Source organism: Ursus americanus, chromosome 14 (genome assembly GCF_024610735.1).
Source record: "Ursus americanus isolate L20-20 chromosome 14, mUrsAme1.1.p, whole genome shotgun sequence".
Classification (NCBI taxonomy): domain Eukaryota; kingdom Metazoa; phylum Chordata; class Mammalia; order Carnivora; family Ursidae; genus Ursus; species Ursus americanus.
In genome coordinates, this window is record NC_142140.1 from 37,344,226 (window position 1) to 37,372,178 (window position 27,953).

The window sequence follows — 27,953 nt, forward strand, 5'->3', positions numbered from 1 at the left end:
AGAGAGAGATGACCCCAGATTCCACCTCCCACCGGGGCATCCTGGATTCCCACTGCCAAGGTCATGTTGCTCCCCACTGTGTTCTAGCCCCAGAGTGGGCTCAAATTCCCCCCCTTGCCACTGACTTCCTCAAAGTTACCTAGGCAGGTTAAGGGGAAACACATACAGAAGATTCTGAGCCACTGGTCAGGACCCTAGTCTCTGCCCATGCTGCTGGCACAAAGCAACAGACTCCCACAGCTCAACAGGCTGACTCACTCCCGCAGGCACCCTGCTAAGGCCCCTGTTCCTTTGTCCCCAGCTGGCTGCCCAATGACAACACCATCCGATCACCCACCACTCGAGAGTTTCGTTACCACCATCCCGGGGAGAACTGCAGGGCTCCCTTCAGGTCCAGCTCCCAGTCAGTCATGCTCCCCAGAAACAACTGCCTCTTCTGGGGGTCCTGCCCCTGCCTGTACACGGGATGAGCCCTGGTGCCTTTCAGCTCCACTCACACTGCAGCTGCCACAATGTCCTCAAGATCTGTGACAGACATGCAGTTGGCCGGGGGGGGGGGGGGGTGTCTGCCCAGGTGTACCTCTCTGAGGACAGAGGTTTCAAACCATGAAATCTCAGATGTCCTCCTCCAAACAAAAGCTCATAAGGTCATCTGGTTTACTAAAACCCGGAGGGAGAGCTACTCCAGTTGAAGTGAGTAAGGGTCCAAGTGCAACCTCACCCCTGGCAGCCAAGCCACAGGGGCACCTTAGCATAGACTTAGGCTGCTGCCCCAGAGAGGTCTGAGAACTATGGTCTGGGGTTCCTGCCCACTTTAAACCCCCTAGTAAGACAACCCCATCAACCCAGCTGTCCTAGAACTTTGCCACCAAGACTGCCCCCAATCAACCAACTCACTATATCCATCCTATCCCCACTTCCCCCAGCTTCTCTACAATTCTATGGAGGAAGAGCCAATGTTTGACCCCCAAGGCCTGCCTACACTTCCCAGCCAACCAGCTTCCACACGGACAATGCCCTGTGTCTCCCTAAACTCAGGAGAAGATATCCAACCATCACAAGGACCCTCCCTGAAAACTCCTGGAAAGCAGGGACCCTGGGGTAGGCGGTTTACGAAGATCAGGGATCCTGTTGAGAGGAAGTCAGGTACAGGGGGGCTTGGCTAGGCAGTCTAACACTCTCAATGACCTCTCTGCCAACTGCTATAGATAGCTGTGAGCCAGGAACTGAGCTCAGGGGCCTCTCACACACAAGGGATCCCCAGATCTCTCACTTGGTCCTGGTCTGCTCCAGGTGGCCCAAGCCTTCCCTGGACACTCATTAAGACTGGTTCTATCCTGTGGTGAATTCTGGGGCCTTTGCCTATTGCTCTGGGCTGACACCTGGGTCCCATCTCTTTTGTGGCCCTACAATTTCAAGGAAGCTCAGTTCCCTCCTGTAGCTGCCAGAGCCCCCCCCCCCCACTTCCTGGGGCTCAGGGGGTGATCTCCTCCTGCCCAAGGATGCCACCTCCTTGGACTCTGGTGGAGCAGCCTGACAAAGCTGGGGCATTTTCCACAAAAAATGATAGTCACATGGTACCCAGGCATCCCCTCACACAGACGCAGTCCCAGATTGCTCTGCCTGGAGCCCCCCAGTGGTTTATGTGAAGAAAAGCAGTTTTAGCCCTTACAGCTCAGCTTGCCAGGCTGCCAAGCTGGGGAGGGCTGGCGAAAGAGTCAGAGGCTGCCACGTAGATTACAAAGCTGGGATCTATACATCATTCTAGAATCCCCACGGAAACCTGGCAAATGCTTCTCTTTGGGTTCCTTACAGTGACCCTCAGGACCTTTCTGTCCCATGAGATCAAACCTGCCCAGTCTCAGGCACATCTGCAACTGCCAGGACAGCAGCTGCTCTCCACCTTCCTCACCCAAAGCTCTGCGACCATTCACCCCTGCCCCCTGCCCCCTGCCCCAGCCTGCCAAGTCCTCCCTCCCATCCTTCCGGCAGCAGGGTTCCTGGACTCCTTTACCCCTCACCCCTCCTGAAACAGAAAGCCGATGGTTGCTGTCATTCCATATGAAACACCTCCACAGCAGACCCAGACTCAGATCCAGAGAAGGCAGAGAGATGGAGAAAAAGAAGGGCGTGCATACGCATACACACACACACACACACACACACACACACAAAGGCAGCCAGCTGTCAGAGCTGGGAGAGTCAGAAGAGCCCACAGTCTCATTAGCAGCCTCTTTTCCCTGGTCCCAGGGCAGCGGGGGAAGAGGGCAGGTGTGGGAGAGAGCTTTATGTTCTCTTCTCTCTGTTTCCCAGGCTGAGAGAGGCACAGGGCCATTACCCCGTTCACGGCAGGCTAAGCCCCTTCCTTGTTTCACGTGATATGCTCCCCAGAACACAAGATCAGGCTAAACACAGGGGCAGAGGTGACCTCTGGTTCCAGAAACCATCAGAGCACCTTGGGCCATGCCTCTACTGTGAACAGCCTGGCATCTCTCTCACTCTCCCAGCTGGTGGCCAAGCCCACAGCAGCGTGCCTCACAGATATCCCTGGAGAAGCCCCTTGCTCTCTCCTGTACCCCTCTCTGGCTTCCTCATTGAAGGCAGGAAAGAGAATGGTAGCCCCCTGCTCCAGCCCCCACCCCAGGAGAATCAAGCCCAGAGCGCAGCTGACAGGCTCCCATGGGAGGAGGAAGAAGGAGGAAGGGCTTTCATCAAAGAGGTGACGTCAAAACCAGGCAACTTGTGAAGCTGTCAGGGGCCGGGAAATTTGGACAAAGGTGTCTAAAAATAAACCCCTGAAGCCAGGAAAAGGCTTTGGTGGCTGAGTTGCTCGCCACCACACCACATGCCACATGTCCTGTTCTGAGGTCTGGAACCCAGAAAGTCTCTCCCCGGGGGTGCTGCTCCAACCCCGAGGTTGAAGATGGCACCAACAGGACTGGAGACACTGCCCAGCAGCCTTTCTTGGGTGAAACAGTTGAGGCCCCCTCGGAACGCACGCTGAGCAGGCCTCAGGCACCAATGCCTGCGTTTCTGTCCTTACCACCGGTCAGCTACCCCCACCTCCTGCCTCAGCCCGCCCTCAGCCTCCAGCCCAACTCACCCCCAGGCAAGCACCTCCTCCCCAACACCCTTCTGGCTGCCACTGTCCAGCTCACAAAGGAACTCCACCTCTATTCTCCCCATGCCCCTGCCCTACCACAGAGTCAGCTGTCCTGTTTCTTCTCTTCCTGTCCTTGACCACCAAGGCCACAGCTGGTGACCCAGTTATTCATTCCCCAGCCCTGACACCAGACTCTTTTTGCCTCCTTAACCAAGACCTGTCTGAGCTCCCATGTCCATCATCGAGGCCTTGTCCCTTCCGCCGGGTTGCTCTGGAGAAGAGAGCCATCACATTCCTTTGCATCCACCAAATTCAAATTCCTGTTTTCTTGTCCTGTTTGTTTCTCAGGCAGCTCCCCACTACACAGTCTACAGAGCTGGTTGCCCTGCCAGCCCCTCCACAGCATCCAATCCATGCACCAATCCATCAGTTCTACCTCCAAAATTTCCACCTTCTCTGCATCTCTACAGCCACTGCCCCAGTCCAAGCCACCACCATTCATGTAGAAATCCTGACAGCCTCCTAAGCATCTCCACTGGCCCCATGGATCTGGGATCTGGTCCCACCCTGCCCAGGATGAGAGCGTGTCTTGTACATGTGTGGCTAAGAGGCTCAGATCATGTGTTATTTTTCTGGCTGGAACACTGCAGTGACTTCCTACCATCTTTAGGTCAAACCCATGCTCCCACTTTGCTCTGCCTGGAATCTTCCTACCCCTTTCTCCAAGGGCTCTTTCGGGATTCCACCTGAGAGGTTACCTCCTCCAAGAGGCTGTCCTTGACCACTCTATCCAAGTTGGTCCCTTGCCCTTCCCCACCATTCTTTTCTAGCACGTATCCCATTTTTATCTGACATTTTTTTAAAGATTTTATTTTTAAGTTATCTCTACACCCAATGTGGGGCTCAAACTCACACCCCTGAGATCAAGAGTTGCATGCTCCACTGACTGAGCCAGCCAGGTGCCCCTTGTGTGACATTTATTACCTGTTTCTACCACTTGCTATAAATGCCTATTTCATATACCAACGTTTCACATTGTGTCAACACAGTATGGCACAAAGACATTCAATAAATTCAAGTTGAATGGATGAGTAAACAATTGCTTCAAGCCCAATTTGGTCATTCCCTAGTACCCAAGTTTACAAAATGTTCTGGAGGAGGAGGGATGTCCAACAGGGAAAATTTTTAAAAATCCCTGTGGATACAGAAACCCCTGATCAGAGATCTCTTCCTTCTTCCAGGTAGGCCAGTCTGCTAGCATTACCGATGACCAGGTCAGGAACTAAAGGACATAAGGGCTGCTGCTGCCCGAGCCCACCTCAGGGAGCAGGTGCACAAGCCCATGCAGGGGCCAGGCCTGGGGCAACACATGAACGCCTGGGGCCTGCAGCCCCTGGAAGCCTTAGGGCTCTTGTTCTGTGGGCCTCCAGCAGGAAAGGGTCAGCATGAACCTGTCCATCCATCTGAGCCTGGAGTGGGGACTGAGAACTAAAAATGTCTCTGGTCCAAGCCAGAGCTGAACTGACCAAGCTCCCTATGCTCCTAGTAGATGCTCTGGTACCCACAAGGTCTTGGGCATTTGGAATAGATGCCAGCAGCCTCTGCCCATCTTCCTAGTTCCACAGGCACCTGCTCCATGAGGGCCCCGGGTGCTGCCCTCCCAAAGGCAGCTTTTCCTCCCAGCCTGGGCAGTCCTCCCTGTCTCCCACCTGAAGGACTGGCTATCCCCCAACACACACATACACTAGGCCTGTCTCTCACCTTGATGTAGGCATCCAGGGCAGGATGGACACGGCGGGTAGCCAGCCAGATGGACAGGGGAGAGGTGTAGGGGAAGGTGGCTGTCACCACATGGCTGGGTGCCGGGAAAGAGAACACCTTGAAGCCAAATTTCTGGTAGAGTTGGATGAGCTCAGGGGAGGGTGACTCCTCACCTTCACTCAGAATGCTGCCCACCGCACAGCGGCACTTCTCAGGGGGTACCTGGGGAGGAAGAGCAGGGGTGTCAGTGTTGGGCAAAGGAAAGAGGCTCTCAGAACTCTTGCCACCTGGGTTCTGTGCCAGCTCAGGCCTGGCAGAACCACGAGCCCTAACAGGCCACAGCCCCAGATACCATGATAGGGGAGTATTTTCCTTCTGGAACTTATCCGTGGCCCTAGCCTCTGACATACTGATGCAGGACCCACCCATCCCTTCATTTATGCCTCCAACAAATATTCCAGGCCCTGTGCTGTGGAGGGTCACTGGTCAGGAAGCGGGACCACACTGAACTCTGGGTTGCTGATGAAACTGAGATCCTCTTCCCCAGTCCCTCAGGCTGGGCCAGCCACCAACACCAGAGCCTCCAGACCTTCTCTCCAACCCATCCCAAGCCCTGCCACACCTGCCAAGTCCCTTCCTGGCTCAGCTGGAGACTGCTGGTTCCCCTCCAAGTCTCCCTGGGCCCCTAGTACCTGTAGGTCACTGCACTCTGCTCCCCTCCCTAGCTGCCCTTCCTCTCCTGGATCCCATAAACCCAAGGCAAGTGGGGTTCCATGTGAGTCTCCAATACTTACCAGGCCTGGCCCCATGCCTGCAAAGCCCAGCACTCACCTCTCCTGGCATCAAGGGGCCCCAATTTGTCTCATTTCCTGCCACCTGAATCTACATCAGCCCGATACCCCCAGGGGTATCTGATCCTGAATCCAAGACACTCATCACAGACCTTGTGCTGTCAATCCTGGATTTCCCTCAACTTGAAGTTCCCTTTCTCCCATTGCCTGGGGCCCACTGACCCTTAAATTCAAACTCCCTCTAGCTCCAGTTGCTTCTCTTGGCCTACCTTCCCAGCACCAGGAAGTCATTTTTACCTGTTCTTGCTTTTGCCCTCTCTTTCCAGGCCCTGTCAACAATCCCATAGGGTTTTCTCAGCCCAGCCCAGCTCTGTCCTTGGAGTCTCACTCTGCCTGGGACTCATGCACCGACTCCAGGTTCTCACTTCTGTGCTGTCTCTGGGAGTCACTCCCAGCTCTCTGCAGCTGGGCCTCCTTGCTGCCCCCTTGAATCCTGTCATTACGCGTAGCTCAGGGCTTTACTGGCAGGCAATACAGTGCAGCAGTCAGGACCACAACTTCTGGAGAAAGGCAGGACTGGGTGTGAACTGTGAGTCATGTAACTCTGGATAAGTCCCTTGGTTTCTTGGAGCACAAGTTCCTTACAGAACTGACGTACTGAATGAGATACTTCATATGAGAGCTCAGCCTGGTACGGCACTCAGCAAGTGCTGTAAATGTTGTTGGGTATTAGCAGCTATGACACAGGCCAAATAAGTGACCCTGGGCCTGCAATGCCCATTCACCCAAACCTCTGAACCTGTAGTTCCTCCCTGCCCATTTTTCAGGTTCAAGCACCCTCCTGGGGAGTCTTTCAGGGTAGCTCAGTGTCACCCCCCCACACACACATCTCCCCCAACATTTTGCTGTATACTCTTGCCTCCTTGACTCTACTTGGCAGCAGTCACTTCACTGGCCTGACACTGCTTCCCCCCAACCCAGGCAGAGGCACTGGGGCCCAGTGCAGTACCATCTCTTGTCTATAGATGGTGCAACCGCTCCACTCACATCCAAGGCTTGAAGTCGGAGGTGCTGGCAAGGCCTCCTGCCGACAGACGGAGGGACAGTGCCTGCTGCAATGCCAGTCACCATGATCCTGACTCTAGCAACTTATGGTGTACAAAAGAAACATTCAATGTAGCTTAGATGGAGAAGTGGATGGAAAGCCACCTGACTGATCATCTCTGGCCCACCTGGGATTAGGTCCCAGGGTCTTTTCTGGGATCATTTCAGCAGCTTTTATGGAGCTCCCAAGCTCAACATCCTCCTTGATCTCCCAATGGCCCTGCAACACCCTAAAAATCACAACACCCGTGACGACCCTGCTTATAACTCTTCCATGGCTCCCAGTTCTTCTCTAGGATGAAAATCTCCAGCCCAGCATGCAACATTGTCTAGAGTGGTCCACAGAATACTACTACCTGAATTTGTCCACACACTCAAGAAACACTCCTTTTTTGCATCCTCAGGTCCCAGTAGGGGTCAGAACCCAGGTGGGCAAGTGTCCACTGAGCATCTGAGTGGTAGAGGGAGGGACAAATCCAGGCTCTGGCCCAGCCCGCCTTGCCAGCCTCCTCTCCCACCACAACCCTGCACACGCCCACACGGAACTATTTGCAGCTCCCCAAACATGCCACGTCCTCCCATGCTTCCTGCCTTTGCGTAAGCTACTTCCTCTGCCTGGAATGTCCTTCTTCACCCTACTCCAGAGTCCCTTCTGCCTGGGAAACTCCTGCCCATCCTTCAACACTCAGCTCAACCCTCCTCCTCAAAGCCTTCTGATGCTCCCTGCCAAGAAGCCCTTCCTCTCTAATCCCAAATTCCCACCCAAAGGAGCAGGACTTGTGCTACACAGTAACTGATGGTCCCTCCGTCTCTCCCCACCACTCCAGGCTTCTAGGCAGAAAGGTCCAGGATCCTGTGCACACATTAAGCTCTTGGGGTATGCTCAGCAACAGCACATGCATGCCTACACATGCACACACAGGCCCTGCACATGAGCAAACCTCTTCTTCCACTACCTCAAAAGAGGAACTTCCATCACAGGGAAGGGAAGGAGCTAGTGAGACAGGACTCCTGAGATCCTAGAGGTATGTTAGCCTCCAGTGCTCCCTTTCTGCCTGAGCAACCCCTCAATTCCACAAGTGAGGATACCTCCCGCCCCATTCTGCCCTGGCCAGTAGGCTAAAGGGCAGCCTAGGAAGTTACTCAGCAAGCCCACCACCTGCTAAGCAGCCCTGTACCAGCTGGAGCTGCTGGAGTTCAGCAGCTGAACCAGGCACCAGCAAGGAGATGGAACAGGCCATAAGACCAGCTGGGGAGGAGCAAGGCTGGTCAGGAGCAGGGGAAGGCTTCCCTGGGCTCCCTGGAGAGCCCATGCCCACCTCCAGGAGAATGGCCCACTAAGGTCAAGAGCCTAGAAGATAAAGAGAGTGTCCTGATAGCTAGAAATTCCACCCACCTTGATTCAATGCAATGCCTCTATTTGGGCCTGACCCTAGGAGGTCAGCTTGGGCCTCCCAGTTCCATCTGCTTGCTCCCTATATCAGTCATTTCTCTAGGTACCTGTGCCCAGAACAAGAGCTATGAGGTCTCGAGTCCTGGCATGTGAGAAGAGGGCAGTCTGCTTGGAACCTAAAGCTTCTGGGTACAAGCTGGCCCCAATGCTCCTTCCAGAAAGGTCTCACAGTGCCAGGTTGACCCTATTGGTGAGGCCATAGTGAAAAGAGTGTCCCTGCCTGGCTAAGACTTCACTGAGTCTAGAAACTCTACAAGACTGGTACCTTCCAGGATCTAGAAGGAAAAATAGTGTCAGTTGGTCCAGACCAAACCCAGATGGTTGGATTCAGTAGAAATGGCCAGCCCTAGATCCATAACCTGCAACATCTGATGAAGACAGCTGCAATGCCTGCCGATCCCAGGCCCAGCAAGCTGCCTCGACTCCTCCCTGGCCAGCATATCCACTCCAAAACTGCCCAAGATAAGGGGACAAGTAGAGATAGTGCCCTTCACTGGCACTGGTACCCCTGAGGGGGAACAGAGCAGCCGCAGCTATTCATTACTGAACAGTGGGTTCATTTAACCTTTGGGGTGCTGCAGGTCAACACACCAAGCCCCACATGTCCAACTTCCCCAAGCAGGTGGTATCCAAAGGCAAAAGCTGGTCTGGCACTAGTCAGGATATGGGTGACACAGACAGCAGGGCCAGAGGACAGAACCCATATTTCAGGCTGGAGGGGAGGGGAGTTGAGCAGGATGCCAACCTCCAAAGGGGGGTCTGGGGGCTTTCTGGGAACTCTCACTGAGAAGTCTTTCAAGGCCTTCTTTTCACCGCCAAGCATAATCCTAACAACAGCGGGTGCCTGACAAGGTGCTCACTGCCTGCCCCAATCGCTGCCTTCCATATATCAACTCATTCAATCCAAACAACACTGTGCAGTAGGGTACCACCATCAACTCTGCTTCTGAGACCCAGACAGAAAGCTATTCAGAAAGGGCCACACAGCAAGGCACTGTTGGGAATATGGATTCGAACCCAGGCAGACTGGCTGCACCAGAGCTGCACCACAGCACGCAAAGCCACCTGGGAGCCCAAGAACTAGGCCCTGGCTAGGAACGGCCTGCATAACAGAGTGTCCCTGTGCTGTGCCTCCTCTCACAGCCCAGGCAACCTGCAAGAGGCTAGGCCAGAGGCAGGCAAGCAGGGTTCCCAAAAGTACAAAGTCCTAGTGGCACGAGGCCCGGGGGAGGGGGTGCCAAGAGTGCTAAGCATCTACTGGGGGCCAGCTATTGGGCATTATCCTTATTATTTAGTCCCCAGAAAAACAAAACCCCTGAGGTGGGGATTCTCAGAAAGACCAAGTGACTCCCTCAGAGTCACACTTTAGTAAGCAGTGGAGCCTTGATTCAAACCCAGAAAGAGTCTAAAGCCCTCACCTCCCACACCCCAGCCCTCCTCCCTACCAAAGGCAGCTCTGCTGGGAAGAGAGGGCTGTGCCTTTCAAGGGCTGCCCCACACAGTTAACCTGCTATGGAGCAGAAGGCTGGACTCCATCTGGAAGAAAATCATCACACGTAATTGGGGTAGGGAATGGCCTGGGCCCTTGGAAACATCAGCTAGCCCACATTCCCACTGCCCCTGTTGAGGGGTCAACGCTGGGCAATCCTACTCCCTCATTCCTTCCCAGGCTCCATGTGGTCTCAGTGCCTCCAGGGATCACAGGGGGGCCCCATACCCACACACACTAAAGGGGAAGGGGAAGTGTGGCACAGGCCTAAATCAACACTCTTACCAGCCGTAGCCCCTGTAGACTTGGTGGTCCCAGGCTGACTCTCAGTGGACTAGGAGAAAACAGGAACTTCAATACAGTCTAGTTTACTAAAGGCAGAACCCAAGCACCACCAGTTCCCCCATCTGCCCCATACCTGGGGCAAGCACCCCCTCCTAGACCTCAGCCAGGTAAACTGAACCAGCTGCCACGCCCCATGTGCCTCCGCCAGGCTCCCCACAAGGGCAGGCAGACAGGTTGCTTAAGGCCCAAACAGCAGTGGAGGTGGCAGCGGCGGAGGGTGGAGCAGGAGGTGGGGACCAGGACGGTACACAGGACAGATCCATGGGCATGGTGACGGCAGCTGACCCAGAAGGGCCTCTCCACGGGCCAGAGCTGGCCAGGATCAGGTGAGCCACTCAGGGTCTTCCCGGCTCTCCCCCTCCCCAACACCCCAGGCTCCCAGACAGACCAGGGCGCAGACCCCACACTGCACCTCGGAAGCAGGGCTGAGGGCAGAGCAATTTTGACTCTTCTCCAGCTTTACAAGAACAGAATTGGATCTGTGTGCATGTGCACATGCGGGTGTGTGTTCAAATGTACACTGTGGGGAGGAGCCTGGCAGAGATCAGTGACTGACTCCAGAACTCACCCCCTTCCCTCGGTACTTAGAAGAGAAAATGGCCGCACTCCAAGAATGCTGGGCTCTGGAGAGGAGAGGAACACCTATGAACCACTACCAGGGTCAGTCCACTTCCTGTCACGTGTTCCCTCATTCCTCATTCCTCCCCCTCCCCCTCCCAAGGCCCTCAGGGATGGAGAATGGAATCCTTTCTCTTGCCCAACAAAAACCAGTTGCCCAGACCCTGAAACTTCTTCCATATAGAACTCCAGAATCTGGAGTTGACTGACATATATATGCTGACCCTCCAGGACACAGAGCTGACGAGATACATATGCTCAAACAGCATCTGCCATGAAAGAGTCCACAGCAATCGCCATGATCCTGCCTTGGTGGTGCCCTTTCCTGTGTTGCTCCTGGGCCCACAACCAGACCAAGTGAGGCCTCCCCAGGCCTTTCTCAGAAACCAGCCTCTCCCTATCCAGCTGAGGCCAGGAGCTGAGGCCTAGGAGGGGAGTGGCTAGAGAGCTGTCAGTCCACACCTTATGGGGGAGGGCAACATTGATAGCAGGTGGCCACCTCTCACCTGGTCACTCCCTGCCCCACTCAGAGCCTGAAATAGCCTCACTTCTTCCTACACTCACACAGAAGCAGGTTCTGGTTCCCATTGTGCTCACTGGGAAGGGAGTAGGTGTGGGGATGGGCTACACAACGGCTCAGCCTACCTCCTCTCCCCTCCGTCTGTGAACCAAAATATGCAGGGCCCCATACTGGACGCTGCTTAGGGAGGCAGCCTAGGGAGATGGCTGGGGTTCTTAGCATTCCCCAGGACTGGATGGGGTCTCTCACCCAGGTTCCCCTGATACACCCACACTAAGAGGTCCCGAGGGCTGGGTCCTTTGGTCTTCATGATGCCCCAGTACCCAGAAGTGTGGCACAGATTAGTTGCTCAAACATTTGTTAAATAAAAGCAAAAAGTATGAGTGAACTATGTGAGATTAACACCTCAACTCTAGCTATCTGATCCTCAGTCTTCTCCTCTATCACATCAGCAGTGTGGACCCTGAGGCCCCAGGACCTTATAGACCAGATAGTCTGTGATAGCCATGAGCACCTGCAGTCTGGGGGTCCATGGCTCCCTGAATCCTCTGTGAGAATCCCTGCTAGGCAGAGAATACACTGCCCAGCTCCCAGAGTAGGTGGAGACTAAGCATCCCTGAGCTATCCCAGCTGTCAGGGTATGACCCAGCTCTGAATGGGGACATGAGTATCTTCTGGAGTGACCCAGGACTGAGAGGGACAGCATCAGAGGGACCACTTTGACCTATACATTCATCCTCTGAGCCAGCCAGATGTCCACAACCAGGCTGGGCCTGGATCATGAATGCTCAGCCTAATGCCTCAGTGCACCTAATTAGCATGAACGTCTTGCCACCCTTTTTTGTTGTTGTTAAACAGCTATTGAGGGCCAGGTGGTAGGATGAATGCCTCACCTATGTCACCTAATTTAATTCTTGCCAGACGACATAGGAAGCAGATATCTTAACACAGCTCTATAGATGAAGAAACAGAGGCTCAGAGAGATTATGTGATATGCTCAAGATCACACAGCATGGCAGTGATGAAACAGAATCAGAACCCAGGACCACCAACCTTGAGGCTGTATTATTCTCAGGCTGTGCCCCCCTCCCAGACTGGCACCGAAGTCAGGCTGTACCCAATCAACCCTGGACACCCAGCCCCCCCCCCCAAGACAGCTATATGGTAGGCTGCCTGGAGGCAGTGGCTGGCCCAGGAGGCCACACGGAGAGCACACCATGCCAAGATTCTTCTATCTCACTCTTCCCTGGATCAGCCTCCAGCACTAATCCCGAGGTACACTGCTGCCTTGGCCCTTTCCTATCCTGGAATTAGCATTACCAACCCAAGAGGCAATGTGCTGCTCTAGGAATGGGACATGCTGATGAGGAATGAGGCAACAGCAAGGACTCTCCTCCTTCCCACCGAGGCCTTGCAGAGGGCTCCAACTGGGCCAGGTGTGGAAGGAGGGGCAGGGACTTTAGAACAGAGCCCTGTAGGAGTGGGGGAGTCAAGCATCTGGTCTAGAAGCTTCCCGAAGCCCAGCTCCTGCCCCATGTCACTTAGGCTCCAGCGCTCTCCACTCCCACTTAGTGCATCTCCCAACCATGTGACCTCAAATCCTCATTGTCTACTAATCCCTCAACCGGGCCATGTCACCCTTCACCTGGGTCTAGCCCAATCTCCTCAGTGACCTCCCTGCCTCATGTTCTCCCCTATTCCACCTACCATCCATCCAGGTAGCTTCCTAAATCACAGAGGGCAAACTGTGGTGCCCCTTGCCTCCCAACCTGCTGTTCCTCCCACTGCCTGGCCCAGCAAACCTTTTTACCGCTTTTTTCCACCCACCACATGTCCACTGGCCACAGTTCCCCTGTCGTCCTATGTCTGCAAGCCTTTACTGTTGTACTTCCCTCAGTCAGGAGGCCCCTCTCAGCAGAGCAAATTTCTACACATGGGAGAAGTCCCAGCTAAAGTCCACCTCCTCTGTGAGCCTCTCAGGCAAACTTGAGGTACCCTCCCCAACCCACAGCTCAAAGCTCTGTAGGCATCAAGTACAGTGCCTATTAGAGACTCATTTGTATGTGCTGACTTGCCAACCACATGAAGCTTTCCGAGGGCAGGGCCAGGTTTGTTCATCTCTGGAGTGTAGGTGTCGAGCAGAACCTGGCATAGAGAGTCAGCGCACCCTTGTTTCTATAAGTGTCCCAGTGAGGCTTGGTAGCAGATGGTGGATAGGCTGTAGGCCTTGCCTACTTGAGCTCCACAGGCAAGGAATCCAGAGCTGGGGATTCCCAATGGTCTGTCTGCCAAGGCTCAGATCTGAAGGCTGAAGAACTCTTGGTAGAGCTGCCAGCCCATGCGGCTGCGGGCAGTACCATCCCATGCATGGCAAGAGGCCACATTGGTGAGCCCTGACTCACTATAGGCGGTAAGTACAGCCAGACACCCACAGGGTGCCAGTGATGCTGGGCTCATCTCTGACCCCAGCATCCTAGACATTCTGGGCAGCTCAGCTGCCTCCACTTGGCCCCCATGCCCCCCCACCCCACCCCCCTGCCCTCTCCAAACCAGGCAGCTTAACATCCAAAGAAATGCAATATCACTGAGGCAGGGGCCACTGGAATGGCTGAAGAGGTAGGATTCTAAGCCCCATGCCCAGGGCCTGCTCTCTCAACCCTTGAGGAGCTGTAGCCACAATAGGAAAGCTGAGAGGGGGAAGGCACAGAAACAACAAGATATGACTCCAAAGAGAGGGTGGAATCTGAACAGCCCGGCCTTAGAGCACTGGCCTCCAATGGGGATGAAAGAGGGAGGCACAGCAAGAAGCAGGGGACCAAAGCCCTAGCAGAAACTAGGGACACGCAATAGTGTGGCCCCCTGCAGTCAGAAGTCCATGGGTAGCCATGAGCCAAGAACCAGACCTGGGCAAGGAGAAAGGATGCCTGGAGCAGCAGTCCAGGTTAAATCTGGAAGGAGCTCCAAGCTCAGAGAGGAGGTCATGTGTAGGACCAGCTCACGGATTTTCCCACCCCTTCCTCAGAAACTACAACACCCCTGCCCTGTGTCCATCCATGAGGCGGAACCCCAGCCAGGGCATAGAAGGCTCCTTACCATGTGGGGGTTGTCGTAGTAGATGGCGATGGAGCGGAGCTTGGGGGAGACACTGCAGCTCTCGGTGAAAAGCCGCCCAATCTCGCTGTAGGGCCCCATGTGGAACTTGTAGGCCACAGTGACACTGCGGATGGGGGGTGAGCCAGCACTCACCGCCACCCCAGCCAGCAGCCCTGAGTACCCAGCAAAGGCCAGCAGCGTCAGCAGCAGCAGCAGAGTCAGGCCCCCAATCAGGCCTAGGAGCAGCAGGTCAGACATGGCTCTGTGCCCCCGACACTCTGCCCCAAGACAGCTGCAAAAGAGACAGGAGGGAGAGAAGGCTGGTAGCCTGCTCTGACCAATATGCCCACCTGCCCGCCAGCCACTTCTGGCCCAATCTCAGCCCTGCCTTGGGTGCTCTGACCCAGGAGGGGGAGGGGCCAGGGTGTTTACACACAGAGTGACCTAGAAGAGAGCTACAAAGGATGACTGAAGCCACAAGCCTCTTTATTTCTTAATCACAACTGTTGAGGCTCTCAGAACAGCTCTGCCTGTCAGCTGGCAGCCTTGGTCACACCTGGGGAAACTGAGTCATAGAGGAGCACAGGAGTGAGTCAGCCAGGGACATACTTCCAGCCCTGACCAACCTCCCCTAAGATGGGCAAGATCTCAGCCAGCCTTCCTTTTCCCTACATTACCTCTTCCTTCCCACACACTGCCTCCTTGGCTTCCCCAAGCCTCACGGACCACTGCCAGGGGGAGGATGGGCAAGCGCCAGGGTCCAATCACTTATTAACAAATAGGGAATCCATAAGGAAAAAAACCCCAGGGGGAAAATGTGCCATAGGAAGAGACTCTCATAGGAAACTCTCCTTTGCTAAGCACATCTGGCCCTTGGAATCTTGCTATCCAGCAAGCTCACCCATCCAGAACCAAGGAAAGATCAGATCAAATCAGCCTGAGCAGCCAGAACAAAGTCCAGCACTGTGCTTCCCAGACTTGAGCCACTGGTGCTAACAAGCTTCATCCTACTTTTCCAGCCCATAGGTTAGAAACTAGGAGGAGGAAGAAAAGTTTGGTAGAAATGGAAACACACCAGGGAGAACAATTACTCCCTGGCCTAAGCAGTTCATCCCATGGGGAAGGGGTGCTGGCCTGGAGGAGTCACAGCTGGGTCCACTTGCTGCCCTATTCTTCCCCCCCCCCCAGCATCTCCAGGTGTTCAGAATTATTTTTTGTGGTTTTGATCCTGCTACCCCACCTCCTCCACTAGGTAGTTCACAGAAAGGCATCCTGGTGGGGTGAGGGTCTTTTTTTTCCTTTCTGTGTTTATGTCGTTTATCTGACAATTGTCCCTCCTCCCCACTGGCTTTTCCTCATTCCTCTTTTCTGTATGGTACAAGCAATAAAGACATTCATTTCAAATAAGAAAAAAAAAAAAAAAGGCAGAGAAGCTATTCAAGAGCGGGCCCAGGAACACAACAGAGGCTGGTGTGTGAGCCACTCAAGGCAGACCGTTCAGCCTTCTATGAAGCATGGGGCCAGAAGCCTAACCCTCTTATACAGAGGGCTTGACCTGAGTTGCCTTGGGGCGGGGGGGTGGTCACAGCACTGAAAAGACTGTTTAAACAGGAAGGGAAACATGTGACCCACTGGAGGAACATTCTCCCCACCAAGTATTTAGAATTAATATTTAAAATTTAAAAGATTTGGGAGTTGAAAGTCAACACTTCAGCCCTATGGAAAACTTACCTCTGTGGAATAATTTGTTCCCTGTGGGTTCTGGGTGTCAAAATTTTTTCCTGAAAAATTGTCTTTGGAGTCAATGTACACATAGTCTTTGCCTCATAAAGAGGCAAACTAAACTCCTACATTTTTGAGATAACAAAATTGAGGTACACCACACTGGTCTTACCCATACGTGTTCCTGTCCCACAGTTGTGCTTTTTTTTGGATGCATTCGCTGTCCTACTCATCTTGCCTCCAGTTAGTTTCATTCCTGTGTTCTTTGGTGATAATGATGATGATAATGATGATGATAAATCTTTCATCGAGTACTTACTATATGCCAGGCACTATCTAAATGTTGAAACACAGCTACTTTATTAATCCTCAAGACAAGGTATGAATTGGGAGATTAAGAGACTTGCTCAAGGTCACAAAGGTACTAAATAGAGCCCTAGACCAAAATGCAGGCAATGGGAACCCACGCCATCTGACTCCAGGCCCCATTTCCATGTTCTCCTTCTTGGTAACCGGGTTTCCAGAGAAGTTCAAGCATCTAATCCATGCTGGGACATCTCTGAACCCAAGGCTCTCAACTGGAAGCTTTCATTCACAGCTAGGTCTCCCAGTTGCCTCCTTCATTTTGACCTACCCTCTCAGCTGCACACGCCCCATCCTCCTCAAAGCAACTTAGTCCCCACCTCCCTCTTTCTCTCACCTCCCAAACGACCCAGAAGAGAGGGGAAATGCACCCCAGAGCTTAGGTCTGCACCGGAGGGAGGCGGGGCAAAGTGAATTTCCCCATACTCAAGAGAAAGGGCAGGAGAAAGGCTGGGGAAGCTCACCTGAAAAAGACAGGCTCACTTTTAGCAACTCATGGCATCCAGCGCCGCAGGGACCAAGCGCTCCAAGTGCTCCAGTGCTGGGGGCAGAGAGAAAATCACCACTGAGCTGGGCACCTTGCCTTTTCAGGGAAAGCCCACGAGGGCCTCTACAATAACTCTCTCTTCACATGGTTGCACCTCTACCTCGTCCTCATACCCCTTACGGAAATCAGAAGCCAAACTCGGCCTCATAATGTCAACTCTTACTGGGGCCAGGCTCATGCCCCTGTTCTTGGAGAGCCCTCTTCCTGGAGGGTTCCAGCCACCGCTCCCAGCTCTGAAACAGTCCCTGCCGCTGACATCGGGCGGGCTGTCCCCCTCTGCCCTCGGTTTCTCCTCGGGTCATGCGAGGAGAAACCGAGGCCTCTGGCCCGGTGCCGGAGGGTCTGGGCGGTCTGTCCGGCGCTAGCTTCCTGGAGCTGCTCACTTGCGCCGCGGCAGCGGGCCAGGCCCTTAAACTTCGGTGCCAGCGGGAGCGGAAAGACCGGGGTTCCGAGGAGCCTGCGCGGGAAGGAGGTGCGCCGCCTCCCACTCTGGGCTTCCAGCCCTGCTTACCCGCACCTCGCTTATTTACCCAGCCGCTTTCTTTTCAGCCACAACCTCACCGGGCCTAACACACCTCCGTAACTTAAGAGACGCTAAAGTTTGTAGCCGCCGCTGCGAGGCGCGGCCTCCAGAGGCAGGGGCGGAGTTAAAGTGCGGTTCTTGCCTCAGTTCCCCACCCCCAACCCCCTCTTGGGCTTCACTGCCTCGGGGCGTGCCCTGCACCGGAGGCCGAAGCAGGGGCGACCCGGGGTGGCAAACTGATCCAAGGTCGCGTTCCGGCCCTTGGACCGGGTCAGGGCCAGCTGCGAGCGAGACAAGATGCAAAGAGCGGCCTGCGCCGAGTGGGGGGGGGGGGTTACGGAGGGGACGCGGGGGCCCCTGAGGTCGCGTCCAGGCGGACAGAGGTTCCAGGCCCTCAGAGCGCATGGGGCCGCCCCTCTCCTCCAGCCCGGCCCTCACCTCACCGGCCGCCCGCCGCGGACGCCGATCCGCGCAGGCGGCTCCAGGCTAGGTCGCGGAGCCTGCGCGCGCCCGCCGCGCACGTTCGCTCCGCCCCCTCTCGGGGCGGGACGTGGCCGTGGCCGTGGGCGCGTGCGCGCGGGACCTGGAGGGCGGAGGCGCCCATTTCCACCCCCGCACACACACTCCGCAGCCGTCAGGGGCGGAGCTCACTGAGCACCTTCCCGCCTCGCACAAACTTACCTGGCCTCAGTCGTGGGAGGCGGAGGGAAGTCAGCCTGGTGCCCCACAGTAGAGCCAGGCTGGGGTCCAAAGAAGCCCTCACCAGAGTGGGGCGTTTGAAGAGGCTTGGGAAGTTCAGCAAAGCAGTAGCAACCTCTGGCATTTATTTGTACCACCCTTCGTCCTGCCACTTTCTCTCACTGAAGCGTCCCAACAGACCTGGGAACCCAGCAAGGCAGAGCCACTTGCCCCCCTTTTACAACTGAGGAAACCGACTCCCAACTTGGACTCAAAGAAGAAGCGAATGGATCCAACCTCTGGAACAGCGCAAATGTCAGTCCTGTCTCCAGCACCCCGCCCCACCCCCAACCAGAGCCCAGGAGTGGTCATTCATCCACCCAACACTTACTGAATACACTACCTGCCAGGATAGTTCTAGGGGCTGGGGATACTGAGTGAGCAAAACTCAGGCTCCGCCTCCTTGCCGCTAACCAGGAACCGCCCCCCTCCAGGCTACTCTCTGAGAGCCCAGGATGTGCTTGGGTGAGGCTGGTCTGCCCTTCTAGCCTAAGGTATTCTAGGTAACTCCCAGATCAAGTGTAAGCTCCTTGAACATAGGTTGAATCTTCAGCTCATTTTTCTGAGGACCTACAAAGTACTCTTCTAGAGCCCCAAAGATCAAACTTTGCCCTCCTGAAAGGCCCAGTCTTGTAGTGGAGGGAGTTGGGGGAGGGGGAAACTATGCTCCTAAGCTTGGATGCAAGACAGGCTCCGCCAGGAACTACGTTGGTGCTCCTGACACGGAGGACTAATATTTGGAAGAGGAATCATCTTAGTGTGGTTTCCACTACTGCACTAGCAAAGGGCAGACTGAGCGCATAGAGGCACTGGCTTCCTTTCCCACTAGTTCACAGTTCCCTTCCACAGACAGGAAAGGATGACCCTCATCCACAGGGCCAAGCCTATCCTCACCTCTCTGGGCAAACACTGGCAGAAAGAGCAGCTGGTCCCTCACTGGCACTCAGGGCTGGGTTGGCAGGGTCGTGGCAGTTCTGTTTTGCTTATGAACATTAAATACATGATCAAACCCTTTAGGTGCTCCAGGCAAGTGGGCTATACACTTGGAAGCATTTCCAATGAAATAAGGGCTAGTTCATGGTTCAAAGACAAGACAGCTTCTGCCCCCAGTGTTTGCCTGGCATTTTTCCTGTTTCTCAGAATCTGAGGATTTTCTCCCAGGAAACCACTGTATGGAGCTGCCCTTTCCTCATCTTGTCCTCTCTGCTCACTTCCTTTGGGCTGGTTGGGGAATTCCAGGGGCCCACGTCAGAATTCAGGATGTGCCTTAGGAGCTTCACCACCTCTGTTGTGAATGAAGAGTCGGCCTGTGACTGAGGCTACTGGCCATAAACCCCCCTCCTCCCCTTCATCTCAGTTGGCTCCCATCAGAGCAAGCCCACCCCTTGGCAGGGATCTCTGCAAGACCTCGGCTAGCCACCAGGGGGCAGCAGCCAAGACAAGCCTCCAAGGGCAGCGTTCCTGTTCCCTCCTGAAGTAAGTGTAAGCGTACCTGTTCACCCAGCCATCGGCTCTACACACACTGCATTCCCAGTCCTCTCTCCCAATAGCATCTATTCTCTCATGAGCCCAGACTTGGCCTTTGTCTCCTCCTGCCTTTCTCCGTCCAAGAAATCCCCACAGAGCCTCTTTAATTCTCCCTCAGTAAACTTCCAGAGACTGTTTCCCTAGGGCTCCTCCCCTTACAGGGACCAAACTCGGAGAGACAAAGGGTAGACTACCCCCACGTTCCCTTACCTCCTCATATTCCAAAGCCTGGTTAGTTCTTCTGTGAGGCAGTGGTTAGACCCACTAACTCACGTGACAGATGGAGAAGACATATGCAGTGTAAAATGGTCTGCAGATCCTGCCACCAGCCATCTGCCACCCACTAAAGGCACTGATGCTACACCCAATCCCCAGCCACCCAGTCTGATTAGGGCTGCCCCAGCAGGACTTGCCATGATTGAGGACCATCTAGCCTTAGGCCACTCTGAGTCAGTTTCACTGTTTCCTCTAGAGCCTGGAAATGTGGTCTTCTTCAGGTGAGCTAAGGCAGAAAAAGCCTGGTGAACCCCACTGCAACAAAGCCTGCCAGCAGTCTGCCCTCTATTCCTACCTCCTGCCCCCGCCCCACATGGCATCCCAGTGCCCACTATACTCTAAGTTATATCCGTTTCACCACCACCCAGCCAAACAGCTGTTCAGACAATTCCTTGACCAAACACCACTGCCTTCTTGAGTTTAAATTTTATTTTACAAAAAGAGAAATAAAGAAAACTGATAGGCAGTTATACTGACTTACAATTGTTGTTTGCTTTTTTAAAAAAGTGACATGAAACACAAGTAAAAATAAATACGTCATAGAAACAGCCAGTTGCCCAGTCTCTGGGGCAGGAGCACCTGCCCTGCTGAGAGAGGAGGGAAGCCCATGATCACACCAGCAACTGGAGCACCCAGCCACAGATGCTCCTCAAAGCCAGGCGCAGCAGGTCCCAGGCCTCAGGGGGCGTCCTGAGGAAAGAAGACGGAAAACCAAAGCCAGGTGCCAGGTCCCTGGGGCCATTTCATATCCCCCCACTCCTCCCGGCAGCAGTGTGGCCTTAGTGGTTATCCATTGCGACCCCCTCAACCCACCCGGACCCCCTTCCCCTGACCCTTCTGGGGAGGGTACAGGAAAAAAACCAGTCTTGGGCAGGCTGAGGGGGATTTTTCCCATTGAGTCCCCAGCCCACCCTGAGTAACACAACCAGATAACAGTTTACACCCGTGTGCATGAGTGCACACTCTATCTCGCACGTGCACATGCGCACGCACACACACACACACACACGTGCACACACACACCTGGGCTGAGCTCTTCTCCAGAGGAGGGTCCTGGGTCAGGTCACAGTATGAGGTCCCCTCTTCTGAGTATCATCCCAGTAGTGGTAACAGAGCACCCAAATCTCCTCCAGCCCTCTGCACTAGACTCTGCAGCCTACCTGGCTCCCTCTTCCCAATGCACTGAGTTACTATATCCAACCAACCTGTGAGAGGAAAGGGGCAGACTCAGGTCCCTGAAGAGTGAAGAAGTTGGACACTGCCTGCTTGGGAAGTTCATCGTTAAGACTTGGGTATTCATAAAAGGCCTCGGGCCAAGCTAGTGGCACAGAAGAGACATGAAGGGGTCACATCAGAACACATAGGGCAGAAAAGTCAATAGAAGGGGACAGAGTCTAAAGGTGACTGACGGATAGCGCAGCATTCTCAGGCCTTGAGGTGCAGATTTCCTGGGAACAAGTCAGAGGAGGGCCAGAAAGTCTCCTGGGGGTCCGTTGAGGGAAAGAGCTCTTTTCTCAGAGGAGGTTTATTGGGGAAAGAATGACTTAGCTGGGTGCACAGGAGGCCATGGCTCAGAAGGGAGACTGGTTTTCTGAGCAATCACAGGAAACTGGGAAGTGAGAGGAAGGCGGTCATGGCCAGGAACACTAGGAATAAGGAATGTAAACCTCCCCCCAACCCCGACATTCCCCATGGGATGAGGACTCAGTTCCAGAGCAATGCCAGGCTTGAGCGGACTGAGACAGAGGGCCTTGCTCTGCTGACAGCTTTAGGAGTGACAGTCTCACCCAGACTGCTAAAGTTTGGTAGAATGTTTCAACCTATCAGCAAAACTTTACCCCAGCTATTTGTTTCATGCCCTGGAGAGGGGAATTTCATATTTAGTTGTGAATCACAAGTATACAGAGAGATACCACACACTAATTCCTAGGGAAGAGAATTCCAAGGACCAGAAAGAGATGCTCAAGCAGCACAACTTGAAGGGGGTGAGGACTTGGCAGGTATCCGATGATCTGATCCAACATGGTTCACTTACTTTCTTAATGAAATGGCTACTTTGTCTCTGGTTCAGTTGTTATCCACAACAATATTAAGAAAAGGAAATTGAGTATCATTACAAATGGTAATCCTGAATCATTATGTACTACTATATTCCCTAGCCTGAGGATTTAGGCTAAACCAGATGGATGGGGGGCTTGAGAGGCCCTTGAAAACATCCTGTGGAAGACAATGGTGAGGCACAATGCTGAGGGGCCTGATCTACTGCCCACCCCTCTCCTTCAGCTCCCCCACCCCCAATATCACCACCCTTCCCTTACTCAGGCCTGGATGGTGGGTGGAAGCCACCACCAAGTGTTTCTGATCAAAGAGGCTGTAGAACATGGTTCTTAGGCTCTGAGACATTTCCTGCTTCCCTCACATACATGCTCATGTTTGGTGTGCATGCACACTTGCATACCAGCATATATAAAGAGCAGAAAAGTCAGAAAAGTGTTTTTCAGATTAAAAAACAAAAACAAAAACCCAAAGCATGAAACTGGTAGCATTCCAATTTCCCATGATCCCACCCCATACCCCCTATACAACATAAGCTGCACATATCAAAGAAAGCCTTCTCTAGCCAGGTCAGCCTCCCAAAACTATTGCCTCTTCTGACTTGAAGCAAGACCCAGCTCCTGGAATCAGTGGGAAGAGAACAGGTATGTGCTGCCTCTCAGAATAGCCATTCACTTCCTGGTACCTTCAAAGGCCCATCCTTCTAGTGACTGGTTTCTATTCCTTGCTGATAGTTTCCAGATTCTCAGAGCCTGCTGCTATGACTTCTTAGAGGTGAACACAGACATAATCCTTCCCTACCACCACCACCACCACCACCACCACCACCACCACACACACACACACACACACACACACGTCTCTGGGATCCCAGTATTCTGGGGCCTTAGAGGCTATCAGTTGTAGCCCAGGTTGTGAGTGTGCTCTGCAAATCAGAGATCCAAGCTAGCTCACTCCTACTGCACCAGTCTCAAACCTGAGAGCCCACTCCAACTGAGTCCCTTCAGCATCCATTCTTGGGATGCATCTGGAAGAGAAAGCACTGGTTAGAACTGCTATTTTAAAATTATTAAAATAATTTGCATAGCTAAATTGTAGATCTAAGGCTTCTATGAGTAGGAGAGTTAAGTGTCTGACAGGGTACCTATGAAAACAGAGAATGAAAGCTCCTTAAGTTCCACTTTTGGTGCAACCGGACAGCACACAAATGCACGCTTGTGCACGCACGTGCACACACACACACACACACACACACACACACACACACACACACACAAGCAGCCCTATCAGCCATCTCCTTGTCTCTTCTCTGAGCACAATACCCCAGAATGTGCTAAACCCCTCCAACAATGGAAACAGGCTGGTCAGAGGGTTGCAGAAGCAGCTACTACGAGGGGTGACCTGGCTAAGCTGCCTCCAAGGCTGGTAAGAGGCAGGTGCAGCAGCTGCTCAGTGAGGAGGGACCTACGAATAGGTGGCAAAACTCTAAAGCCAGACAGGTTTGTTCATCATAAAGAACTGTTCATCATAAAGAACTGCCTAGCAAAGTCTTGGTGGCAGGGGGAAAAAGAGCCAATAGGAAGACGGCCAGTGTTTATGCTTAAAGACTAGATGCCCCCTTCCCTGCCACTGGCAACAAGAAAGAGGAGACCCAGAATGACTGATGTATTTTTTTCAGACAAAAGCCAGACTTAAGGCTCTTACAGAAGAAGGGCTGCTCTGTGTTCCTTCAAAGAGTATAGAGATAATAGACACCAGGCCCATAATGATCACCAGATAGGCTGGGGAGCCCAAAACATTTCCCAATAGAAATCAATCGTCTATTCTCTCAACCCAGCAGTCACCTATGCACAGCTTCACTATTCAGCACAGAGGGCCTGCCTCTAAGATCATCCCAGGAGGACACAGCTCCAAATCTGGGGTCACTGACTTCCTAAAAGCAAACTCCATGATCCCAAGTTTCGATCTCTGTGGAATGAGTCTCACCCCCACTAACTATCCAGTCACAAGATTCTCTGATCTTCCTGAGAGGCCATTTCCCGAAAACATAGTCGTTTAGTGTAAACTTTGGTCGAGCCTAACTCTCTTTCCTTGGTCAATTCACAATCTACCTGGGATATATTTACCCCTATGGGGTCTCTGGGAGAGCTTAACATTTCCCTTCCTATCTCCTACCCTTCCCAAGTCCACCCCCCCCAAAACAAGACACATGGAAAGTCCAAATAATAAATAATTGCCCATAAAAAAATAAATTAACATGGAGCTTTCTAGCAGGGAAGCAAAGGAAAGGAAAGGCCACAAGGATAGGCAGGTGGGGGCTCAGTTCCATCCTTGTGAAGGTCTATTCTGGCCACAACTCCATGACCTCTTGCTCACAACTGCAGTATCCCCGTCCCAGCCTCTGCACACAGACAATCTCACAACCTGGGAAGGGAGATCTGCTCTGAGACAACCACTGGGGAAAGACACAGAGATTGGTAATGCACATTTTCTCTCATAATTTCCCCTGAATTCTAAAATAAATGTGGCTATGAAGACCAGGGATATGGGTTAGCTGAGCCTTCTCTTCACCCAACTGGAAGGAAACTTATAGGTTCCATGGCTCTTCTCCTGGGCTCATCCCAATGTTCATACTAATAGTTGCCATGAACCACCACACTCTGATTTCCATTTTAAAAACGATAAATTCATTTTTTAGTTTCCCACTTCGTCTCTCCCACCCTCCCCTCCCACCTCCACCCCTGCTGTGTTACATACACGTACAGACATAAACACACACGCACATACAAGCACACACGCACACACACATACATACCTGGTCTGCTTCTCTCCTGCCCCTAAAAGGACTCCACGTCACATGAAATCTCAATCTGCTCTCCCTGCCCACCCTCCTTCACTTACCCTTTTTCCCTCCCCTCCCCTCTCTAGGCCAAGCTAAGTCACCCAGTAAGGCAGCTCTCTTGGGAGAGAATGTTCCCAAAGACAGAAATGGGATGTGAGCTTCTACACTCAGATGGCAAGCAAGCAAGCACACAGCATAAGCAAGGCAGGCAGGAGGAGAGGCAGGCTGCCTTGCCTCTCCATTCCTGTTTTGGGTCCCTGATTTCCCGCTATTGCTGCTCTGTTGGGTTTTTTTTTTTTTTTTTTTTTTTTTTGCCTCTTTTGTTAAACAGCAACAGAGCTCTGCCATTATGGTCAACCACCTTTCTTTGTCCTCTTCCTTTTCCCTCCTGCCAAGTGCCCTATTCTCAGAAAGCCCAGATTGCTGCCTTTCAGCTTGGCTGGCAACCTGCCGGGGGCCCCAAGTGAGGTGGAGAGGGGCTCCCCAGCTATTTCCCAGTGACCTCTATCACATCATCATCCTTATCCTCATCGTCATTGGAGCTGAACCCCACCTCAGCAACCTCATGAGAGTCAAATGGAGGCACCTGGGACCGGAGGAGGCCGCCAGCTGGGTAGCCTGCATGTGGGGACATGTAGCCTGGGTAGACAGACATGCCCCGTGAAAGGTTGCTGGGTAAGACAGGGGAAGGAAAAGGCGCGAACATCCTCGGCTCGGACAGGAGTGGCTGTGAGAATGGGAGTGAGTAGCTGGGTAGTATCCCTGGAACAGAGGGGTTGAGCATGAAGGTGGGGTTGCTGGCAGTGACTGAGGTAGCCGTGGAAGAGGAACTGACGGGGCCTGCTGGCACCAGAGGGTCAGTAGTCACTGGAAACACCAGGCGGGCATCTGCCAGCAAATTGGATAGCTGGTAGTAGGAGGGGGTACTGCCCATAAACAAGGAGTTCTCCCCAGCCTGGGAGGTGAAGGGAGCGGTGAGGTTATGATTTAAGGAGACGGGTGGCATTGCAAACCCGCCAGAAACTGGATACCCGTGTTCATACGGCTGCACGGGGGCTGGCAGGTGGCCCTTCCTGGACCGCCGGCGGGCTGACTCCTGGGCAGCAGGTGGTGTGGCCAACTTTCGCTTATGGCCCCTTAAGTCCAACACTGGGTTCCTGTCACCACAGGGCTGGCCGGTTACCAAGAGGGAACTATTGAGGCAATGACCCCCATGTCGAGGCTCAGTCCCGAGAGCTGTCCCAGGAATAGCACTGCTGTCCACAAGTTGGGCCGGGGGGCCAGGCAGGGTGGCACTGGAGCTTGGGGAGCTCTGCTGGGATTCCCTGGCGGCAGCCACATCTGCATACTGCTGGAGCTCACTGATGATCTCCGGGCTGTCTGGAGAGACGGGCCTGGCCAGCCCCTCAGGGTCGGGGGCTTTAGGTGATGAGGCACTGTGTCTGCCGTTGCTTGTGGACTCAAGAGAAGGCCCCTGGGAACCTGGGGAATAAAATGTAAGTAACTGAGAACCAGAATGGCCAGGGAGAGAAGGAGGGTATAGGAAAAATTTCATTAAAAAAATAATCTTGTCCTGTGGTCCCCCAAATTCAAAGAGTCTGATGTTCAAACAACATCCTCCAGTCAACTTTTCCCAGTCACAAAGAAAGAAATCCTTTGATCTAGGAAACAGGACATGTAACTTTTCTGCACCCCAGTTCCCCAATCTGTGAAACTCAACTAAGGTGAATCCTAGGAGATAATGAATATGAAATGCTAGAGATCATTCTTCAAATTAGCTGGACTCTTTCTGAGAAGGCAAGAGACAGCCAGTGACCAGGATGGGAGAGAAAAGGAAAAATAAGTTTAAAAAGTGGTCCATCCTGGTTTAAAAACAAAGCCAAATTCATGGCTGTGAAAGACGACCGGGACAAGTGGGGATACAGCCCGGATAGTAGGTAATATTACGGGGTTAACTTTTGTTTTAGTGTGATAATGGTGTTGTGGCTGGGAGGAGAATATCCTTATTCTTAGGAGATGTGTGCTGAAGTACTTAAAGGCAAAATGACATGCCATCTTCAACTTCCAAACAGTTCCAGTAAGAGGAAGGGAGAGAGAGACAGAAGAAAGTTTACGAGAACAGTAACAGTCATAGGATCTAGATGCAGGGTACATGGGTGTTGTTCCTTCAACTTGTCGTAGGCATGGAGATTTCCATAATAAACGCTGGGAACAAGAGCAGTGTAGTGCCCATACTCCATGACAGAAGGATAGAAGAGAGCCACTTCTGTAGAGGGGAAGCTGGCCAGACCTCCTAACATTGTTAATGTGCCCCCCCAAACTCTTTGACCTGCTCTCCCTCTCTCTCTCAGGTAAATAAATCTTAAAACAAAGATCAGAGAAAACTTATGTATATATATTTAACACAGAGACTCACACACACACACACTAGTGCGCACACACATTCGTGTATATGTATAATGCATCTCTGAAAAAAGTAAATGAGAGCAGCACCGCCAAAAAGCTGCAGTAGATGACTGGGGGCTTGGGGTGGGGAGAAGAACTTACTTTTCATTTTACCCCTCTTACACTTTTTGAATTGTGAACCATGTACACATTATTCAAAAAATAAATTAATTACAAACCAAACCAAAAGTAAAAAGTGCCATGTAGGTCAACAGAAAGTAGAAGCCACTATACCTGAGGCAGCCATCCGACCATCTTCCGGGACCTTCGGTCTGCCAGTTGCCCGGACAGCAAAGATCCGCCCATCACTGGTGCGGATGTACGTCCCTAAGAAGAAACAGGAGGAAGACTGCTAGGAGCCAACATGCAATCAGCCAACTCCGGGAAACTCCAGGCCTAGGCACCATGGGCTGGGAAACAGTTATAAAATTAGGTCTCACACCCTCTCTCAAGACCCCTGAAATGACAAGTGGAGTGGCTGAGCTGTGGACCCAATATTATTCATTCATTCCACAAACATGGCACGACTACCATGTACGAGGCATTGTCCTAGACACTGAAGAACACAAGACAGAAAAGGGCCCTGCCTCATGGGGCTCACCCTCTAGAGGAGGAGACAGACAATGATGTCAGAAAAT

The 27,953-nt window shown here is 53.1% G+C and overlaps 1 protein-coding gene across 7 annotated transcripts in view; it reads right to left on the reverse strand.

Moving 5' to 3' along the window:
• RAD54L2 (RAD54 like 2) overlaps window positions 1-27,953 on the reverse strand; it is a 145,479-nt gene that overhangs the window by 12,208 nt on the left and 105,318 nt on the right. For 2 of the 7 annotated variants that reach the window (XM_087867010.1, XM_045807239.2), the window contains 2 exons: window positions 27,550-27,642; window positions 20,315-26,352 (listed from right to left, as the gene is read on the reverse strand). In XM_087867010.1, coding sequence (XP_087723136.1) covers window positions 25,358-26,352; window positions 27,550-27,642 — 1,088 coding nt within the window. In that variant the 3' untranslated portion in view covers window positions 20,315-25,357. Of the gene's footprint in view, window positions 1-4,864; window positions 5,087-14,277; window positions 14,570-15,362; window positions 15,372-16,564; window positions 16,573-16,826; window positions 16,904-17,420; window positions 17,536-17,870; window positions 17,964-20,314; window positions 26,353-27,549; window positions 27,643-27,953 lie in introns of those variants that run through there. The other 5 variants (XM_045807238.2, XM_045807243.2, XM_045807240.2 and 2 more) reach the window with 5 other exon arrangements.